This window comes from Podarcis raffonei, chromosome 10, assembly GCF_027172205.1.
Source record: "Podarcis raffonei isolate rPodRaf1 chromosome 10, rPodRaf1.pri, whole genome shotgun sequence".
In the NCBI taxonomy this organism is placed as follows: domain Eukaryota; kingdom Metazoa; phylum Chordata; class Lepidosauria; order Squamata; family Lacertidae; genus Podarcis; species Podarcis raffonei.
The window spans coordinates 46,517,097-46,539,997 of NC_070611.1; the positions used below are offsets into that span (position 1 = coordinate 46,517,097).

Genomic DNA, 22,901 nt, shown 5'->3' on the forward strand with positions numbered 1-22,901 from the left:
TAATGGCTTGCTAGGGCTGCTGCTTGAGGTTTTAAAAAACAACAACTCTGATTTGGCTATAAGGATGCTTTAAATTGCTGGTTTGTATGTCATAACTATTTATCTGTGTCCATGTTGTTTTAGTGGGCTGGAGTTTGGCATTCTTTGTTAGCTTCTTAGTGTATTTTTAAGTGGAAAAGTGAAAAAGAAATAAAAATAAAATAAAATGCATGCTCAGCTTAGGCCCAGGCTATGTGAAGGACCATATTCTCCCATATGAGCCTGCCTGGGCTCTGAGATCTTTGGGGGAAGCCCTTTTCTTGGTTCTGCCACCCTAACAGGCACGCTTGTTGGAGACGCAAGAGAGGGCCTTCTCAGTGGCTGCTCCCAGACTTTGCATCTTTTTAGTAAAAGGAAGACCGCGAAGCTGCCTGCCATGCTGTCTGATGTGGTTATTCCCCTCTGCCCCCCAAAAGCCATGCACCCCTATATATGTTCTGCATTCCACCCCCCAAACCCCCCCGGACCTGATTTGGGGAGGGTGCAAGGGTGCACAAGTGGAAATCATTTGCTGTAGTGGATATGTTTAGTTTGATCATTCCCTAAGGTTGTGAACTAGCTCAGCAACAAAGGAAGTTAAGAAGGGGTAAAGATAAGAGAGGCTTGTTTCACAGACAGTTCCATCTCCCCATCACTCACATTGTCAAGTTCTCTTCCATGAAACAGCGGTTTCTCAGCAGACCAGCCCACAGCTGCACCCCAATGATGCCAAAGATGAAGAAGACGAAGAAGCAGAGAAGCAGAACGTTCCCCAGCATAGGCAGGGTGTCCAAAAGCAAATTCACCAGGATTCGCATGCCTGCAAGAGGGACCAGGGCCAGGAAAGGAGAGAGGGATAGATCACGGCATAGGAGGAGGAAGATAATTGAGAAAAAGAAAGGGAAAGGAGATATAAAACAGAATGGGGAAAGAAAGAAGACGACGTTATGTGGGGGAAATCCTGGATCAAAGCAAGGTGGAGGCAGCTAGAGAACTCTATAAAGGAGGTGTGGGGAACTTTTGGCCTTGCAGATGTTGCTGAACTACAACTCCCATCATCATCTCTGACTATTGGCCTTGCTTGCTTGGGTTGCTGGGAGTTGTAGTTCAGCTACATCTGCAAGGCCAAAAGTTCCCCATTCCTGTGCAGCAGTTTTGCAGCTCTGAATTAAGTACAGTAGCACGTTTAGCCAAATGGTGAATCCAGGCCTATCTATGCATGTTATATCTGTTCTTATTTGACCACATTACTTATGCAATGTCTCCAAATATATGAAGTGCTTTCAAAAAATCAGGATACAAGGGACTCAGCCTCTGGCGCTGCTGACATGATACATGTTTTACAATGTCAGAATGCAAAGATGCAAAAAATAAAATAAAAAGGAAGAAAAGGTAATGTGTGAAACTTCAATTTGTTGATAAACCCTACCATGTTTTGAGCTAAAATGCATTCTTCATCAGGGAATATTTACTTCAAAGAAAGCTTCTGTTCAGAGAGCCAATAAGAAGGAGCTCCTCAATCATATCCAAGAATGGCTTTCTTTGAACTAAGTATCACTTAATGAAGAAAGCATTTTAGTTCACAATGCAGTGGCTTTTGCCATTGACTTTTTCTTCTTCTTCATTTCCTTTGGGTCTTGATTAATTGGACACTACCCTATTCTTGTGCGTAGAATCTGTAGCATCTTCAGACTACAACAGCTGAATAAACTTTGGGCTTGTTTCTCTCCTTGATCCCTTTACTCTGCTAAGATAATGGACTAGCCCCTTGGATAGGATAGATTGCACCCATTTACTAAATTAATTACATTCTCTGTGTTCCCTGTGGTCACTTGAGTTCTGCAAATCCTTCCAAGCATCAATCACATTCCTAATCCCCCCACCTGCTTCCCTCTCCACAGCTGAGACTCCCTACTGCAGGGGTCCAGGGAATTTCATGTTACAAGATGCTGCATGTAGGCCAGCATATAATTAACTAATTAGCTATTTATAACTAGTTCATTACTTCAAATGGCTGGGGAAGGGAGAGGGAAAGATAAGATTAGGATTCAGCGACAATCCCTAGAGGCACCAGTTAATCCCCTTTTTATGCCCACTGTCAAGTAATTAGCCACATCAAGTTGCGCTTTACACTTTGTCTCATTTTCCTGCTTTATTCTGTTCCTGCGCCTGGGAATAAGGGACTCTGAGCTCAAGGAGAGCACCTGGAATTGGGTACAATGAAGGCTTGGGGCATTCATAGATACAGGTGCTATTTGCACAGGTACAGATATTAATTCCCATAAAAAGATCCTGAGGTTTTCAATGAGCAATTTGTGTCCTGAAACCTCTTTTCTTTAAGATCTGTGAAATCCAAGTGAGAGAAGAAATGAACAGATGTCCAAAACTGTTCACATAACACCACTGGCAAGTGAACAGCACTTACATACAGAATTGCCACTGGTATTAACATTTAACTCCAGGGGCTTTGATTTTAATCAATGGGGCGACATAGTTTTATAACCATCTTACCACTGCATGTCTTGTGGAGTTAAAACGATTGACATCGTTTCCAGCAAAACCACAAATAACAATGAAATATACTGTCAGTGTTTTCTCTCATTAGCATGGGATTAGACAAATGCATGGACTCTAAGGCTATGCATCATGGCTGTATTTCTACCTCCAGAAGGAGAGGCGCAGTGCCCCCAAATGGCAGTCACTAGGATTCAACAGCAGAGAGGGCTGTTGACCTCATGCCTTTCTTGAGGGCTTCCCAGAAGCATCTGGTATGGGAAACTGAATGCTGGATAGGCCTTTGGTCTGATCTGGCAGGGCTCTTCTTACAACCATATTTGACCATATATATCCAGCATCTTAGAAGGGCAGAAGGGGGTGGGGTGCTGCGTCACTTCAAGTAGCATAAATGACTGAGGAGAGAAGTGTGGATGTTGAGTCCCAGTTGTGGAAGAGGCCTCTGGCAAGAGTGAGTGGGAAAGGATGAGTATATCTAAGGAACCTGCAAGAAGTTTCACATGGGGCAAATTTGCAGGGCAATTTAGACTTAGTGAAACTGCACTGTTGTAGCCCCTCTAGGACGACTCCTTATATAATGTTTCATGCTTAGTGTCATGCCTTTCAGAAGTTATTTCATGAACAAAGTTATTTTCAGGGGAAAGCGACACCAAAATAGTCCACCTGCTGAATGTTTCTCAGTTAAAAATCTCATCCAAAAAATCTAGAGTATTGCTCATGAAATCACTTCCAATAAAGGTCCCCATAGTTAACACATTTCAAAATAAATTTTCCACTTGTAAGTAACCTGGGAACATTTCAGGTCCTCACTGCCTGAACACCATACATCATGCCATAACTGTCCTTCAAAAGAATATCGGAAGGGACTGCTGGACCAGGCCAGAGGCCCATCTAGTCTAGCTTCCTGTTCTCATGGGGGCCACCCAGAGGCCTACTGGAAACCCACAAGCAGGACCTGGGTGCAACACACCTCTTCCCTCCTGCAGTTACCAGCAACTGACATTTAGAAGCATTCAGCCTCTAACAGTGGAGGTATTAATCATATTTAAATATCACAAGTAAATAAGAATGTGGTGGAAGAGAACCAAGGACAGCAAATTGAAAATGGGTAAAAGCAGGGATCAGCAAACTTTTTCAGCAGGGGGCCGGTCCACTGTCCCTCAGACCTTGGGGGGCGGTGGACTATATTCTGAGGGGGGGGGGAATGAACAAATTCCTATGCCCCACAAATAACCCAGATGCATTTTAAATAAAAGCACACATTCTACTCATGTAAAAACATGCTGATTCCCGGAGCGTCCACAGGCCGGATTTAGAAGGCAATTGGGCCAGATCCGGCCTCCGGCCCTTAGTTTGCCTACCCATGGGTAAAAGAATTTAGGACCTGCCTTTGTAATTAGTATGGTCTTCACATGACTGGTTTTAACCTATGATGTTTCTCTTTCTTTCTGCACTGACTTAGGTTGCAATAAACAAGCCATATACCCAATCTGGCAAAGCTCCATTAAAAAAAAGAAAAGAAAAAGATTTACATGTGTTCATACTGGGAGCAATTTCAATTATCAGTATTAGCAGAAATCGAAAGGCAAATGTTTTAAAAAGAGGAATGATCAAATAAATAGTCATCCCAACACCTGGGGTTAGTTCAAAACTTTAGCCTCCGAACACCAGCAGTTGCCTTGTTTCTGGGGCACCAAATTATACGGTATTAGTGAGAGTGTAAATGTGAATGTGCTCAGAGGAGAAATGATCAGAAAGGCACTTAAACACAACATATAGAGTCAGTTCAAAGCCTCCATCCCCTGACTATCAGGATGTAGTATCAGGAACCAGTTGCTTGGCTTCTGGAGCATCAATTATTCACCCGAAGGGAGTCTGAACATCTTGCCTGGGGAATATTGCACATACCATTACCTGCTCCTAAGTTTCTGATACGTGCCAATAAAAAGAACAATGGTTAAGGGGGACTCTGCTAGCTTCTCAGATCTCCTCCTCCTCTTCTTGAACAAGCACAGCTGAGGCACAGCATCCCCACCTCACACATTTGTCAAATGGAAATAGGGACGCTTTTTACCTGATGCGAAAAGTCAGCTCCTCACAGTGAGGCAGAGAGAAGCAGCAGCAGGAGCACACATGGGCTCCAAGAGTTGACAAGCCCTGCTAAGTAAGTGTGGTGAAAATAACTCCACATCATGCATTTTCCACTTTCACATAGACAACACCATATCCCTATCATTTTCTTCATTCCACCACGAAAATCCATATCCCATAATATTCAGGATGTCAGAATTCATTATATACTAGGAAAACCTGCAATACCTGGCACCATAGACAAGATGGATGCTATTCTGTCAGTCAAAGGAGTCCATTAGGACGATAGGCCTCATCATTCACATTATTATTAATAGTAGTAATTTATTATGTATGCATAAAGTCCCAGCAATGAGAGATAATGAGAAAGCAGGCATTGTGCCCCTGTTAACAGGTACAGCTGGGGAATATGTGTATGTAACTATCAACATTTGTACTACCTCAAGTAGCGGCTTTTCTTACCTGAAGATTACTTGCCATCTAGCAGGTGCTTTCATGAAATCTGGAGAATTTGTATCAAAATTCTGAAAATCTTAGCTTGCATTTTTAGGCTCTCACTGTTAGTCTTAAAAGTGTGTCTTAAATCATTCAGAAAGCACACTGTGCATAGTAGCGCCTCCATCAATGTGACAAAGCCAAAACCACATCATTTTCTCACCCTGGTAGGCTGGAAAATCCTGTTGCCACAGGGTGACGTGTGAATGGGAGAAACGAACTCTGAGAATACTAATAACTATTCCCCGAAACTGTCTTCTGCTTTTGGCAGTGCATATATTTGTAAATTAATATTCCCATTGCTAAATCTTAAATGTAAACTGAGATCGTAATTAACTGATAGTTATCTCCCCAAATACCCCTTCGCTATTAGCTCAACAGCTGGATTACTCTAATGCAGCATTTGCCAACCTGGTGCCTTCCAGATGTTTTGGAGCACAACTCCCATTGTATGAAGTGTGTGAAGGCTGCGCTACGTGTACTTTTTGTTTTACAGTGGACATCGCTGGTGGAACCTGGCTGATGTATAGACAAATCTGGGTCAAGATGGGAAGCAGCAAAGCACAGAAAGTGCAGCATCTTCACAGCAGACCTGCCTATGGTTTGCTGGCCTCCACTTTATTAACATAGATTCCAAGCAATCTATATTTGCTACGTCCCTGGGGACTACATTCACACTGAAACAATCTGGAGGAGACATCCAGACCAGCACTGTCATCTCCAATCCTAAAGCAGACCTTCTCATAAGCATGGCCCTCCAATGACAGCAACTATGCCTGAGGACTTTAATTGTAAAAGCTGCAAGTGGTCATCCGGTTAACCTTCAGAAAGCCAGGTAAGAATGCCCTGAGTGACAGGAAAAGTTAAATTCCTCCTTGCTTCTCTCTACTCTGCCGGGCCAAAACAAATCCCCCCACCCACCCACAGCAGCAGCAAATGTGGAACAATTTGTGCAACGGCTATAGCACAAGGACATGAACCTATGGCGCAGGGCCCCGGCAGCATGCACAGAGGACCACTGGGAATACCCAAGCATTCTGTAATTACTCCACTGGTAATTCAGGAGGCGATTTTGATTAACACTGTTAGAGTGCAGCACTGTGCACATAGCAGTGTCATTTATAGACACACAGAACCAAGGTCCTGACTCCTGATCAGTCGGTGCTCATTAAAAAGAGCCAGTGGAACAATCTAAACATCACAGGTAGCCTAAGGTCTCAGCCAAATGTCAAGGCTGCATCATTAATTTTGCCTGCTGTACCTCCGAAAACTCTGTAATTTGTTTCGGTACGTCATTTTCTTCATTTCCTTTCTTGCCGAAGTATATTGCTGTGCAACAAGTGGCAAGCTGTGCAGCAAGCAAAGGAAAACGTCTTAAATCTGCACAGTCAGTTAATAAAAGTCGCTATGTGCTTTGGGGTTCATATGGACAAATGGTGTAGTACAAACACAAGATCAGTTTAAATATAAGTCAACGCCAAGCCCTTTTGGCCAAGGTGCTGCTGCTGCTGGCAGTCTAGATAAGAATGCCTGAGATCAGAGCAGCATTTGAAGACAGCTGTAGTGCAGTAGTGGAGCACAGAGTGCACTCTTCGCATGCAGATGGGGTTCTGAGTTTAATGCCTGGTGTATTGAGTCCCCTGTGTGAAACTCCAGTGAGCCCCTGCCAAGCAATTTCAGGAAGTGATACTGAGCTAGATTGACAAATAGCCTGACTCAGGTTCTAATGTTCCTGTTTGCTGTTAAGAACGTTTGGGCGGGAGGAACATGCTGGCTGCCATTTCCCCCATGTAACCCCACCTACCAACTACTTTATAAGAATAGAAAAAGAGCCTGCTGGATCAGGCCAATGGCCTGTTTAATCCAAAATCCTCTTCTTACAGTGGCCAACCAGATGCCTGTGGGAAACCCACAAGCAGGATTCGAACACAAGGCCACTCTCTTCTCTTTTGGTTTCCAGCAATTGGTATTCAGAAGCATTGCTGGCGCAGCCATCATGGCTAGTAACTATCACTAGCCCTCTCCTCCATGAATTTGTCCAATCCTCTTTTAAAGTAAATGTCTTTGTCTAGTCCTCTTCCTGCCCAGTCCAGATCCATGTTTGCAATGCTATATGGATATATAACTGGGGCTGGGCAAAAGCCCCAGATGTCAGGAGGGTAGTGCAATTAGAATTCTCAGAGGAGCAATGTGCAGCTGTGATACTGAACTGCTCCCAGATCCCCATGGCATACATACATGTGCACATTAGTTTAGGGGAGAATCAATGTTGCTGGACCACAACTCCCATAATCCCTGACCATGGGCTATGCTGTTCAGGACTGATGGGAATTGGAGTCCAACAACACTTGCAGGGCACCACATTGGCTGGTTGAGGAGGAAAGATTGCTCACTAATTTATGCACTTCTAGTGAATGCTACAATAACATTGGTGCCACTGCCTTCCTTTCATGTGACTTAAAGTCCTTGGGGGGTCAGTGTTACAACACTGTGGGCTTCTTGCTCTCTCCCAGATGCCTCAGAGCAGACGCACATGCTACCCTTATAATAAGGCAATTCTCGCATTTGCCTCCTATATCAATTCTGGTCTGGAGTGTGAGAGAAACTCTGTGAGATTCAGAAGCGAACTAGTTAGCTTGGAGCCCAACAGGTGCCTCTTCAACAATGGTTTCTGAAATGTCTTAGGAAACTTTTTATTTGCTTTCTTCTTCTCCCACTGCTTTCATTTTGTGTGTGTGTGTGTGTGTGTGTGTGTGTGTGTGTTTTCCCTGTCAGCATCTTTCTCCATTTTCTTTTTTTATTCTTAACATCCTCTCAGTGTGCCTTTTTCTCTTGCTGTTCTCCTCAGACTCTCCGTCCTTATAAGCTGTTGTCTGGAGGGCTCTGTCCTCCCCTCCTCCCTGTTTATCCTTTTCTATTGCCAGAGCAGAAGCCACACTGGCTCACAGCGAGGAGCAGCCAATATGAAAGGGACAATGACCTTTTCTCAGGCAGTCTGGGGTTGGGGATTGGGGAAGCAGCCATTCCACAAGAAAAGAAGAGGGCCTGGACTATCGAAAGGGAAGGGAGGAAAGCTCCGATGAAACAATATTTGGCAAGCAAAGCAGGCCTTCTAGGGCATCAGCTATGAAAAGATTTGATCTTTGCAGCGAAATGCGCAAAGAATGAAATATGCATGAACACCAGGTGTGTGTTCTGGAGAGAGAAAGTTGCAGCCTCCTCACCGTCTTTGTGGGCAGATTTGCAGGGATGAGGCTGTGTCTGTCAAGGGGACCCAGTGGAGGAAGTTTCTAGCTGGCAAATTTCCCCCAGAAGGCAAAGCTTGTGAAATATACTTTTAAATGTACCACTCTGTCACAGCCGGTTTGGCTGGTTCAGGGAAGGGCCTTGTTCTCTAGTGTCACACTAAAACTAAGGAGATAAGTCGGTGCAAATGTCTTGCTCACACACACAGCCCCACACAAGGCATCCCATGTCGTGAGCAGTGGACAGGAAGGTTAAGAGAAGCAACTCTTCAAATACCACCCAAACTAAATGATACAGTGGGGTTTTTTGGGGGGGAGGTGGGTCTCCCTTTTGGAGCTGGACAGAGTGAATCGACTGCCTGACTCTGGAGGTGCCTCAGGGCCCTTGCTGACAAGCTTCTGTCGACTTCATAGAGTCCATGACTCCCTCCAGACAGTGCCTGTCAACCCCTATTAGCTTGGCTGCCACAGCTGAAGCCATCTTGAGTGAAGCAACCAGCATGTGCCAACCCTTGGGAAAGGGGAAGCGTAGCAAGCAATTTAGAGAGAGCGGAGGGTGGGAGCTGCATGTAATATGTACAGGCAGGTCTTGCAATTATATCCCTACTATTTAAAAATGCTTTCTTCTTTGCTTCTTTTCCAAAGCAGGCAGCCTTCCTGTGGCTATTGATTTCCACTGCACAGATGGTCCCAAAGACAAATGGCATATTGGACTTCTGGGGAGTAGTCTACTCCTAGTCAATAATCACCCCTGTAGCACCCAAGAGTCTTGATGTAAAATATTAAGAAATGAAGCAGCATAATAAAAGCAGACATGAGGGTCTATTATTACTGTTTTTCACTCCCACTTTACAAAAGCATGACTCCTAAGGCATGACTAGGTACACAAAGGGAGGGAGGCTGAACATATGGACACAACTGTGGAGATTCTTGTGAATGTAGTAGGTGGGGGAAAATGCTGCAGTGATCATAGAAATATTTACCAAACACTTCCATGCCCAGCTTGGACCACACCTTGGTCTTCCCATAAGCTGCTGTGAGTATACACAGTTGAGGAGGGCTCAAGAGCTACTTATACACTGAGAAACTATGAATCAAAGTTTTCAGGGCTCATTGTCACCAACCAAACGTGATGAAAGAGAATGCATTGCACCAGACAACAGCAATTACACCTTGGGTTGAAACCGAACTACAGGTATCTGTTTTTGCTGAGGGCAAATCAAACATCTTCCTGTCTCCATTTGCAACTCTGTTCTACAAGGGAAGGGGGGGGGAATGTCTCAATTTCCCTTTCCTCCTCCTTTGTTCCTACAAGTACATAATGTCTCCCACAGTCTGAATTTCTCCCAAGCAGTTCCTCTTTCTTTCCATAGCGTACCTTGCAAAGTACAAACACATAATTGAGCAGGACAGCCTTAGGAATCCAAGATCATGCAGAAACACAGATACAATATTGTACAATAAGAGAAAATTACTTACACCTTACGCACTGTTCCCTGTCTGAAATACTCTCCATTGCTTTGAAGCAATGCCCAGGCAGGTTGCTCTCTCTCACTTCATGCCTTTTTGCAGAACTCCTTTCATGGAGTATCGCTGTTCCAATTCTTCCCCTCTCGGGCCCAATTTTAAAAGCTCAACATATTTTTTAAAGTTGAATATATAACAATCAGGCACGAGATGATGCTACACTGTTGAATTTCTGATATGCAGTTGCCTTCTCTTGCCATGTTAAATTTAAATGAAGTTCTGATCTTACAAAGAGTTTCTCATGCCAGAAGCTCAGCTTCAGTGGGACTATTTGCGCATGTAAAGATAAATAATGTACCACATGTCATTCCAAACCTTAGCAAAAGACTCTTGAAGCCTTTCAAGTGATTTCAGTGTAATTTGGATCAAGCTAAATGTTTGAAAGTGTTCCCTTGTCCAAAAATTTGCAGCTGAAAATGATTGTTTTTCCTAGTTTATTTAAAACAATTGATAGAGCATTTTCTCACAAACGCTGTGGAGATGAGTGGTAGAAAATTCTTATATCTCTCTCATAATACTTGAATTTGTGGTCATCTAGTGATGTTTTTGGGCTGATATATCAGGACAGACAAAAATTAAACAAACAAGAGCTTCTTCACACAACCTATTAAACAACTTAGGAAATTCACTAACCCAAGTTACGGTGAAAAGAACTAGACAAATTAATGAAGGCTAAGTCTATTTCCCATGATACTGAGTATAACCCCTATGCTATACTGGGTAACTCATGGTCTGGGGGCCATATCTAGCACCCCAGAAGCTATTCTGTGGCCTCTGAAGATGCCCCCCCCTACATTTTGTCAGTAGTGGTGATAGCTGCATTGCTTGGGTGCTCTCTGTGTGTTTTGGGGTTCTGCCCCCTAAAACTTGTTGCAGGCTTTTTCTTGGTAATGGGCAGCACCCAATACTTCATATCAGGCACTTCCTATAGCTTCACATCAATGCCTGTCAAAGAGATAACAATCTTTAATGATTGTTCTCAAGAGCAGCTGAAGTGCGAAGCCACAGATTGTATCTCTTCGTCAAGAGATCGTATCCCTTCATAAGGCATCAGCATGAAGCTATGGTTATCAAAGGTATCCATTGAAAATGAACCACCAAGCAGATTTCCTTCCATCTAACTGTTCAACCCCCATCACAGCACAGATTCTTGCTATGAATGCTTTTTGCCTTAGTTTGCACCAATTATTTTTAATGTGCAAATTATGTCTAAATAGATACATAAATTGTTTTGTAATGTACTCTGTGTACATATTCATTGATATATAATTGCTGCTGTCCTGACAGGTTCCTCGTTGCTTTTCTTTTTTCTGAATTGTAGTTTGCTGACTTGGTGTTAGTTAATTGTTGTTACAATCAGCCTATATGCATGAAGACAAATAATATTTTATCAGAAGTAAGCCCCACTAGATTCAATGTGGCTTATGCCCAGGTTAAATTGGGTTAGGATATTAACCTTAAGCCTCTGCCTACTGTGAATTTTAAAGGTTTTTTTTGTTAGCTGTAGACTCCTCTATACACTCCTCAGTTAAAATCCAAACTGCTTTGTCCAAGTGGGGAGAACCAGCTGGATTTGACTGCTTAGGTTTGACCATTAATTCACCCCCTAAATAGTTGTATTAAAATATTTGTTTTCAAAGTGTCCTTGTCTCACTTTCAGCCCAATCCCAAATGCTTTGCTGTCCCCAGAAGTTTTGTTGGTATATAACTTGTTTCCCCCTCAGTCCTGTTTGTGCTGTGTATTTAAAAACCAATGGAACACATAATGTATTATTGTTCTTTTTCACATGCAGGAATGCATTGGCACAGAAAGGATTTAAAGCTGTCAAACACAAAGGCATATATACAACAAGCATTTCAAAGATTAATTGGCTTGAGAGGTATGTTTCAGCGCACGCGCACACACACACACACACACACACATCTTCTGATGAAAATCCACATTTATGAAATAAAATGTTGCAACAAAAATGACTTATATGTGGCTAATTCGCATTACAGTGACTGAAGGAGCCATTCATACAATTCAGGACACAATGAACAAAAAATCAACAGGGAGCTAAATTGACCTTCACTAATGCCAGAATGAGGAAAGCAAGATGAGATGACAAGTTTACTGTGAAATCAAGCTAGTGAGATAAGCTGTAATCCTATTCCCATTTACCTGGAAGTAAGCCCCATTGAATTCACTTTTGATTGTACAGTTACTTCTGATGGTTAGAATTACAGTCATAGATTAGCCACTTCATTAACTTTTATTTAAGGTACCACAAAACTCTTTGGTCTTTTTGCTGCAAAAGACTAACAGGGTTACTCCTCTGGGAGGTCATTAACTTTGAAAGGGAGCACGCAGAGAAGGCACCTGTTTTGTAAATATCTGTACATGGCTGAAATATGCATGGCTATTGTACACTACAACATAAAAAATACACTCTTATATTTCAGCAGCAGCAGGTGACAAAATGGAAGAAAGAGCTGTGCAAAATAAACCAATTGCAGTGGAGTGGAAAATACCAGTTGGAAGTATGAATGAATGTACTTTCGACTATCCTTAGATGAAGGTACTTTTGACTGAGTTACTTCTGACTATGCTTACATGAAAATACCGGAGGTACATGAGACAAAGGTAGACATCACTGGCAGGCACAGGAACCAGCAACAGACAAGAGGAGGAAAAGCAGAAGAGAGAGTATAATAGGGTGAAACTAATTAGGAACGGCAAGCAAGCATCAGTGAAGCCTGATTTGGACAATGGGAAAGGGGAATGGTGGAAATTTGCAGCTGGTATCTCTGCTTATCCTCAAGTCATTGAATTCTACAGACAATATGACCTTAATAGATTTTATCTATTTCAGTATCCACAGGATGAAGGTGGGCTATGTTGTTCAATTTATGTGATCTTCTTCTATCAATAGCTCCACCATGTAATCTACAAGCTGGGATTCGGCAGTGGGGAGGAGACAAAAAGATTGCAAAATATTGATTTCACAACTTAAAAATTATGTAGAGGGAAAAAATATATTTTTATAGGCCAGAAAAAGGTCTTGGGAACTCCATTTTCTTTCCACGTTTGCCTCTCCTCTCATAATCTCTACTGTATAGACACCTTTGTGCAAATTACATGAAAAGTATTGCTCCACACTGGTGGTGACTGGTGGCTACTGGAACTGGTAGGATGGAAGGTAAGGAGACCAACAGTAGGTGGAGCCAGAGCAAATGACAGTCAGAGCCAAGTAATATTAGTTTTGTCCACTTCCTCCACACAGCTGTATTCCATGAAGCATAAGACTGAGTCTAAAAAGGAGGAAGCTGACAAGCACTGGTTGTAAGAAGGCAAGAAGGCATGGGCTGACTGAAGGCAGACTGAGGTTGCTGGTGCAGTGACCCATTTGCTGCAATGAACCAGTCTCTGCTGCTCCCCACCTCTTCTCTATTGGGGCTTTTGGAAAGTCTACTGCAGCAGGATGAGGCCATACAAGCATCAGTTTTGTCGAAAAACTTCTACTGCTTTGATCACTGCCTTAAAAGTGTTTGATTCCATAGCCAAATTCATCTGTCCATCAGAATTTTATATTCACTCTCTAGCATGATGCAGCTCTCAAAAGCCATGAGAAAATTCACCCGCTTCCTTCTGCATTGGACATTCTCTTTCAAGGGATTTTTTTGTTGGCATCAAGCAATGTACTCTATGCAGGAGTAGAATACAGATCGAAGATTGGCAAGTAAAATGCTGAATATCGCTTTTGCTCATGACTAACCTGCAGTCTGGCTGTTTTACAGCAGTTTCATTGTATTACTTCAGATTAGTGAGTCGACGACAGGGCTGTGCATCAGGAGAGGGTGATTCTATTTCTGATGCTGTGACTCACTGGATTTTGGTCACCCCCCCCACTAGAACACAAGACTAATAATAGTAAGACATATCTTTCTGGAGTTTGCAGACATTTTCAGGTAAATCTTAGCATGGCTGATGGATTTTATGGATGAGTTACAATTATAACATTAATCAACAATAATGTAGAATGCTCATATTTATAATACTGGCTACACTTGGAACACCGCAAGATCCAGCAGGGCTGCTCTTACAATAAAAAAAAAGCCGAAGTTGTTACATTTACTTTATCTATACAGTGGTACCTCGCAAGACGAAATTAATTCGTTCTGCGAGTTTTTTCGTCTTGCGAATTTTTCGTCTTGCGAAGCACGGATTCCCTGGGTATTAACGGTTTTAAGAAAAAGGAAACAAACTCGCAAGACGTTTTCATCTTGCGAAGCAAGCCCATAGGGAAATTTGTCTTGTGAAGCAACTCAAAAAACGAAAAACTCTTTCGTCTTGCGAGTTTTTCGTCTTACGAGGCATTCGTCTTGCGAGGTACCACTGTACATATTTTTTTCATCTACATATGTTTTCACTCAATGGTACCAAGTTGCAGATATCCGCTAAAGGCACAGGCCCAGTGAAGGTTTTCTGCACTGTATACCGGTATACCTTTTGCTCTCCTGACCCTCAGTTCAATGGCTGCTAGCATGTATTTATTACTGAGAAGTCATCCCACAAGCACGCAGGCTTGGTGCATGCTGAACAGCATTATTATTTTGAGAGGCACCTCTGAGCCATAGGACACCAGCTCCTACGATGCTCTGCTCTCTAACAACTTATTCTTGCCACATTCCAGCAAGACTAGTGTTACCCCTCCCCTCCCTATCCCCATCCATGGTATAGTTCCCTAAATTGCGGGTGGAGCAGGTGCATTGAGCAGTAGTTCCTGTCACAACAGCCAGAATTGGGAGTTTCCAGTTGACTGCTCAATCCAATCTCAGCCAGCATTGGCCAGCGTGTGCCTTGCATATCAAAGGTTCCAGGTTCAGTCCCTGCTAGCATCTTCAGGGAGGAAACTCTAGTCTGGAATCCTAGAGAGCAGCTTAATAATAATAATAATAATAATAATAATAATAATAATAATAATAATAATTTATATCCCGCCCATCTGGCTGGGTTTCCCCAGCCACTCTGGGAGGCTTCCAACAAAATATTAAAATACAATAGTCCATCGAACATTAAAAGCTTCCCTAAACAGGGCTGCCTTCAGATGTCTTCTAAAAGTCTGGTAGTTGTTTTTCTCTGGTGGTGGGGGGGGGCGTTCCACAGGGCGAGTGCCACTAATGAGAAGGCCTGGTTCCCTGTAACTTGGCTTCTTGCAGTGAGGGAACTGCCAGAAGGCCCTCGGCGCTGGACCTCATCAATGTACTGAGCAGGGCTGAGGAATTGGATCCAGTCAGTGGGTTGGATCCTTAAATCTCTTCCCCTACTTCCAACAGGCCAACTTCATTATCACATCAGGTGACAAGTTCTAAGTGTCTTGATACAATGACTGATTACCTGCTCAGTGGTTACAATTATCCCCTTAGAAGTACAGGTGTGGTAGGGATTGAAATCAAGCTTGCAAATGGACCAAAAGCACCCAAAGGGGACCTCCCTAGTGCAGCCAATCCCAGTGGGGCTGTTAGTGAGCCCTGCATGTAGAGGAACCATCAAGAACTCACTTCTAAGCTCCTGATTGTTTCTTTGGTGCTCCACACTTGATGTAGGGCAGGTGGGCATGGTTTGGAGGAAATGCTGCCTTCTTCCCTCTTGGGTGCTAAGATTGACAGAAGGTTGTTCCACCATCCTCCTGCTACTGCAGGAGAGGACATTATTTGTGGTAGCCCCTAAGTTGTGGAATTCCCTCCCCACAGACGTGCATCTGGCATCTTCATTATAGAACTTTCAGCAAATGCTCCTTACCCTTTTGATACCTGAGATGTGTATATTTTTAGGACCCACCTTATTTCTGTGACCATTACATTGCTTTAGACTGTTTTTAACACCATGTTTTAATTGCTGTAACCTGCTGGTGAAGGGTGGTTAAATAACAACCACCACAACTACCACCACCACCACAGCAGTGGCTAGATAGCACTGTACATTCTTGGCAATCAATTCTTCAGCAAATCCTTACCATCACAGGATTTGCCTTGTAACTTAGCAGATAGAACTTTAGCCAAGTCAGTTGCTGTAAAGTACTAGTTGTAAGCAACACACATCCAAACACAGTACAAAATGAGACAGAATTGACAGTCACAGCTAACACAGTGGCAGCAACAGCAGCGAGAGGAGGCATTTTCTTCCACCTGTGTCAAATCATGACGGTATGAGAGGAAGATATGATTAAAGACTTGCCACTCAAGAGGGATGAAGTGAGATTGTGCACAACTTCAGAAAGAAGCGAGAGGTGGCATAGAGGCAGAAAGGTGCCACTGGAGAGGCCATAATAAGAACTGGCTGGGGTGACATGCAGCCAAGCTTTTCTAGAGAGACCTGGGGCTGCTTCTGACAAAGAGCTAGAGGGATCTCTCTCTGTCTCCCTCTCTCTCTTGAGCTGTGTTCAAGGTGCAACCCATGAGGCTTCGGTTAAGAAGAATATGAGAAAGGGTGAATGTTAATAAAAGGATGCAGATGGAGAGGGAGAAAGAGTATATATGGGCCACACAGAGAACTGATTAGCTGGTTATAAATTTTAAAATTGCAAAAACAGACCTTCTATCATTTAGAAAAGTGAAGTCTAAGAGCCCCCAAGAGTTATCGAATCTCACTCCTGCAATAGGGTTTTGTGTGTGTGTGTGTTTTGCAAGAGCCATTCTATCCATCATACAGAAGGAGACGTTAGAATTCTGGACTACGGCTACATCTATACCAGCATTATGATACCATTTTAACAGTCGTGGCTCCCCTGAAGCATCACGGGAGCTGTGGTTTGTTAAGGGTGAACTGTAGTTTGTTAGGGGCCCCCTATTCCATTCACAGAGCTACAATTGCCAGAGTGGTTTAACAACCAATCCCTCTTTGTAGTGAACTCAGGGCGCCTGCCCGCCCTGGGCACTGACAACTGCCATTACGCCGCTGGTCATAAGTATTTGAGTGCCTTTGTCACAGCAAAATTGCTCTAGTTAATCTCTTTTAAAAATTGTGGCCAACAGGAGACTCTACACCCTGGTCACATGATAATCCTTCTGGACAACCCATTCCATTCTGAATTAAGGACCTTAAAATAGGAATCAATAAAACATTTTGACAATATTTCATCCCTTGAACATTTTGTCCAGTGTCTCAGCCTATGCATGCCTTCAATTTACTTATTTTAAAGTACTTATATTCCACTGTTTCTGAACAAACAAATAATTCAAAAATCTTTGATGCATTTACATTTACATAGGTGGAGCCTTTTCTGACCAGTCCATGTTCGCTTCTGTCCACTTTCCCCTCGCTCCTTTTACATCCCTTTATATTATTCTTTCCCCTTTGCTAATATCCACGACTCTTCCAATTTTAGCATCATCTATGAATGTCATTAACAAGTATGACTCCTCCATGAAGATTATTAATGAAGACATTAAATAAGGTTTGTGGGAAGGACCCAAATGTTCTGTCACTAATCTGTGCCATGTCTAGCTAGACACCTGCTACCAACTCAGACCATTTCCAATTTTTCATTATTTTTTCAAACACAATCCTCTTGCCATTTTTCGGTTATTGCTGCTTAGCACTTATAAAGCATTTTCTGAGTGCTGCATTAAAAGATAAGACAGTCCCTGCTTACAGACTCAGAATCTAATAAACATGATACAAAAGGAAAAGGGAATGAGGAGGGGAGAGGAAAGCAAGCACTGGAGCACTTGATGTGACAACGTTTCTATGCAAATGAAAAAACCAGAAGTTTTCCCCCTCATATTACTAACAAAAGTGCCTCTTTGATCAGAAGTACTGAAGATGTGGCTGGAAATCCCTGCATTTATAATAACTGGAAAAAGAAACACATTAAAGTAAAATTAATCCCAGAACAGTGCTGGTGCTACAGAGATACTGATGTGGCAAAGAGGACTGAATATTAAAAAAAAAATGCTTTATTTGTATTTCTGATTTTTATTTGTGCTTTAACAGGTTGTAGTTTGGTGTAACAGTAGGGAACTGGTAAATGTTAAGACTATTTAGAAACAATAATAAAATATGTATACAACAACTAATAATGCGATACTGGGAAAATGGGGCTTTTAGTTTGGCTCCCTTATGTCCTGCACCCACTGGACTGAAAAAGATTGCTCAGGAACCAGCATCAACATTTCCATGCTAGCTCCTGTGCAGACCCGAAAATAACTTTTCAGGTTTGCCGATGCCACTGGTATCAAATTATTAGGTGCCTGAATTTGTCAAGGCCTGAATGCCTATTTCAAGAATGAGGATGCACAAGCTCCACAAAATGTGTCTGGAAGCTTGCCCAACATGTCTAAAAGTTTTCCCCCAGACACATTTATTACCTTTCCAATATTACATTTTCTCACATCTTTAGGCACGGACTCCCAAGACTGCACTTCTGTGTTTAAAATAACGTGAAAGGCAACCCCGAGGAAGCAAACCCTACCATAAATCTTTACGTATTGTCAGAAAGAGCAGTGATGAATGGCTGAAAGTGTCTCACAAAACCTTACGTGGAAATTGCTTCTGTGTATCTGAAACAGGTAAGCAATCCCACAGAAGCTCCACAAATTGTTCTTAGCGCAATGTAGCAATTCTCTATCTACAGAAACCTGTTCCAAACACAAACACTTCCGAGCGTCACTGGAAGGAAATCGAACCCAGCGCAGATGAACAGGTGAGTCTATGCAGATAGCATTTGGGTTTCAGCTCTCAATATTTCGCATTTAGTAAATATTGCTTAGCCTCCTTCTCCCTAAAACTCCTCCCAACTCTTCTTACCCCTAAGGAATGTGAGACCTGCATGTTAAAAACTGGAATAAAAGGGTGTGGTGGGAGAGGGAGTTTCAGGTTAAAAGTGACTAGCAAGCAAAGGTTTTGACACTCCCTCTGTTCCTGACCTTTTCAGGTGCAAAGCATCCCCTCTCTATCCTAGAAAACCCACCTAATTGCTGAGGTCACAGAGGCGCCAACCTGAGCAGAAGATTGGGAGAGCGATGACACACACATGACATGCACGTAACACAGGGAGGAGCCAGGGGTGGAGCCAAATGCGACAGCAACACAGCTTCTATAGCTGATGGCTCCTCCTCTCTAGTGCTCTGCCTCTTCTTCCTCCTACCACTGTCATTGGCTGGGGGCTGCTTCCTCCCTCCTTCAACTCCACGGCAGGAGAAGGAGTCACAAGCCACTGAAGCCACGCAGCGCTGCTCTTGGTTCTGCAACTGATTGGTCTCAACATTGGGATTGTCCTGTCCCCCCCCCCAAATATTTTATTGGGGCGACTGAAGAGACCTGGGCCCCCTAAAGTTGATGCCTATGTAAGGTCAACATGGGAGGCCCCACCCACTCTGTGGCTCACTCTTTTAGGAGGTGAGAATGAGAGAAAGATACCTTTCGGTAGTCTGCACTTACAAGTAAACCACTCGAATCCAAACCTCCCAGACTAATTGCACAGAGAAGAACATATACCGTATTTTTCCATCTATAAGACGCCCCCATGTATAAGACTCCCCCTATTTTGGGGGACTCAGATTTAAGAAAATGGGGGGAGATGGCCCTGTGTATAAGACACCCCCTAATTTTTGACATTATTTTTTAGGGAAAAAACCCTAGTCTTATACACGGGAAAATACGGTACTTTGAATTTTGCACTCCTCTGAGCTTTGCGATACTGTTCTCAGCTCAAAAACCTAAGAAAAATGCATGAAATCCTATGTTTTAGGATAAAAATATTTAGAAAAGGCATACATTGAGCTAAAATAATCTATTTAAATATATATTTTGTGGTACATAGTGCAATGTATCAAATACTCAAACTCTCTACAACGATATAACCAAAATAAAAACAAACAAGCCCATGTATGTGCCATAGTAAGACTGGTGATATTTTAATTGTCCATCCCTGATGATGAACTCTTAAGCTAAAGTGAAAAACAGGAATGTTTTGCACATGGGAGGGGCTGGGACCTACTGAGGGCTTCTCTCTTTTTTTGCAGGGGTGGGTAGAGGCAAACTTTGTACAAGGCCAGAGTGACAATCCTTTGTACTCACTTGGGAGAACACTTCTCTTGCTTTCTCATTTCCCCAATAACAAATTCAGTTCACTTTTGCAGCAATTTGTGATTCTTTTCTTTTTATAAAAACCCTCATGAAAATTCTTCAGCATTTTAGCGTGAATTTGCTCCTCACAAACACATTTTGTATGCACTGCTGACCAATATACACAGTACTGCAAGCAATTTACCCTCATATAATGCATCTTTGTTATGTTATTTTCACCAATATGATCATTTTTTTATGCACACACTCTCCTAATGTAAACCACGTTTGGCAGGAGAACCGAATCCCAAAATTTGGGCCAAGAGTAAATTTTAAAGGATGGCTATATTCCAGTTCTCATATCGCTTTGGAATGTGTGGATTTGATAAGTTCAGCTTTTCAAATGCAAACTGAATCTTATTTTTCTGCCATCCCAACTCAGTTGCAGTTCAGGAAACAGGCACAGGAATGAACAGAACACTGTATGAGCCATTGTGTTAGATGGCCTACTATCTAGGGTCCTGGAGTGTGGTGTGAAGCAGGAGTCACCCTAATGCTTCAGCAGAAAGGCAGGATAAAAATATAAATCAAGGAAAACATATAAATAAATACATAAAGATTTAATCTACTGAACAAAGCAATGAAAGGGGGTTCCTTATACAGTGTGATCATCAGGCAAAGGAACCCTGTCTTTTTTTGGTGACCCTGCACAGAAATAGTTATTAATAATTACTAATTCATTACTAGCCGCTGTGTGATGCCTAGTTGGGCAAACACTGCTGGCATTATTTGATCGGAGTTAATAAACACAGTGGAATAGCAGCCGTGCTGCAGCCTTGGCTCCGCATTGCCCTCAGGAGGGAGGTGATATTTTAAAGCAGCAAGAAGAACACAATCCCTGCTTCTATTCTTTTGTGCTCTCGCACTTTCCCTCCCTAGTAACTATTCTACTGAAACGCGTCTGTTTCTCTGGCCTGAAACCTGACATGTTGGGGAGGGGACTCCATTAAACTATACTGTGTGTGTATACAGAGCAACTGCATCCCGGTTCACACCGTCGCCTAGCAGATTCTGATGGTTCAGCTCCCAGTGGAGCCTGACTCATATTTATATATCATGCACACAGAGCTGCAGAGGAGGAAGAAGGGACAAAAGTAGAAGCAAGACGAATGGGGGGGGGGGAGGTGCCCATTATCTCACTTCCCTCCATGTAGCATAGGTCTTAGAGTATTTTTAGATTACAAGGGGAGTCATGCAGGAGACAGCAAATGCCGTGCTCCCCGTCCCTAACTTGCAGAGCAAGGGCACAGTTTTAGGACTGCTTTACACCAGGTTGCTTCCTTGCATAGATATCACTCCCAAGTTGGGAAAAGGAGGCACACCATGCACACATCACCGTATGATTGGTTACATCAAGAATGACGAGCCCTTGTCAGCTCGAGAGCTCCATTCCCTTCTGGGTATCTTTCCAGAGGCAGTAAAAGCAGGCAGAGCAATGAATGCAAATTTTGCATTTGCACAGTAGACATGCCCCTCTCTGTTCTTCATCCAGGGAAGCAAGAGGCATATCAGAGTTCAAGGACACCTTCCAGGCGGTCAAGAACACTCAAAGATAGTGTGAAGCAGGGCCAGTGAGGGATGTGGCTTCAGGAGAGTCCTGAGGCCCTGATAAGGAGACTTAGATGGCCATGTTTGGCCCTGGGCCCGAGGTTCCCAACCCTGGGTTAAATGTTGGAACATGTATTCATTCATCTGTGTTCTTATGCTTCAGCAAACCCAGACATAGCTAAGGCTCCATCTGCACCATACATTTAAATCAGAAGCAAACCGCTTTAAGCAGTGATGACTTCACCCGAAAGAGATTTCAAACTATAGTTTGTTAATGAGGGTGCCAAAAGTTTTTAGGAGACACCTATTCCCCTCACCGGGGTGCAGGTGGCACTGTGGGTTAAATCACAGAGCCTAGGACTTGCCGATCAGAAGGTCAGCGGTTCGAATCCCTGCGACGGGGTGAGCTCCTGTTGCTTGGTCCCTGCTTCTGCCAACCTAGCAGTTCGAAAACACGTCAAAGTGCAAGTAGATAAATAGGTACCGCTCCGGCGGGAAGGTAAACAGCGTTTCCGTGCACTGTTCTGGTTCGCCAGAAGCGGCTTAGTCATGCTGGCCACATGATCCGGAAGCTGTACGCCGGCTCCCTCGGCCAATAAAGCGAGATGAGCACCGCAACCCCAGAGTCGGTCACGACTGGACCTAATGGTCAGGGGTCCCTTTACCTTTTTTATTCCCCTCACACTGCTACAACTCCCAGTGTGTGGTTTAACAATTCTTTTTCCTGGGGAGACACAGAAAACTGCAGAACAAGAAAGGAGATTCCGACGAAACATTAGGAAGAATTTTCTGATGGTAAGAGCTGTTCTGCAGTGTAACTAACTTCCTTGAAAGGCGGTGGACTCTTCTTTACTAGAGGTTTTTAAACAGAAGTTGGATGGTTATCTGTCAGGGGTTCTTTAGCTGTGATTCCTGCTTTGCAGGAGGTTGGACTAGATGACCCTTGGGGTCCTTCCAACTTTACAATTCTGTGATTCTAAGTATCTAGGAAAGAAAGGTCACTTAATAATCTACTGAGCAAGGCTTCCTAAATCAAAGCACATTTATAACAGGGAATCAAACCAACAAAATGTCTGTAGCTTCTCCAAATGCTACCAGCACAGTCCAAGAAAACAGGGTAAGGGCTGGAAATTCTCCCTTCTTTGCTTAAGGCTCTAATTTGCTGCTGCAAAGCCATTATCCATACACATACCAAATGCTTGTAAATTAGACTTCCAGTGAGAATGTTTACATTTGGCATTTAATTCATCTGACTACGCCTGGGGCTCTGCTACAGGCTCCTCCATAGGCTCCTGATGTTACCTGGACTAGTTGAAGGAATATAAATCATATTATTCTGTGCTTTAAAAAGC

At 43.1% G+C, this 22,901-nt stretch overlaps 1 protein-coding gene across 2 annotated transcripts in view; it reads right to left on the reverse strand.

Moving 5' to 3' along the window:
• CACNA1I (calcium voltage-gated channel subunit alpha1 I) overlaps positions 1–22,901 on the reverse strand; it is a 288,035-nt gene that overhangs the window by 89,644 nt on the left and 175,490 nt on the right. For both annotated transcript variants that reach the window (XM_053405099.1, XM_053405098.1), the window contains exon 6: positions 679–838. In XM_053405099.1, coding sequence (XP_053261074.1) covers positions 679–838 — 160 coding nt within the window. The remainder of the gene's footprint in view (positions 1–678; positions 839–22,901) is intronic.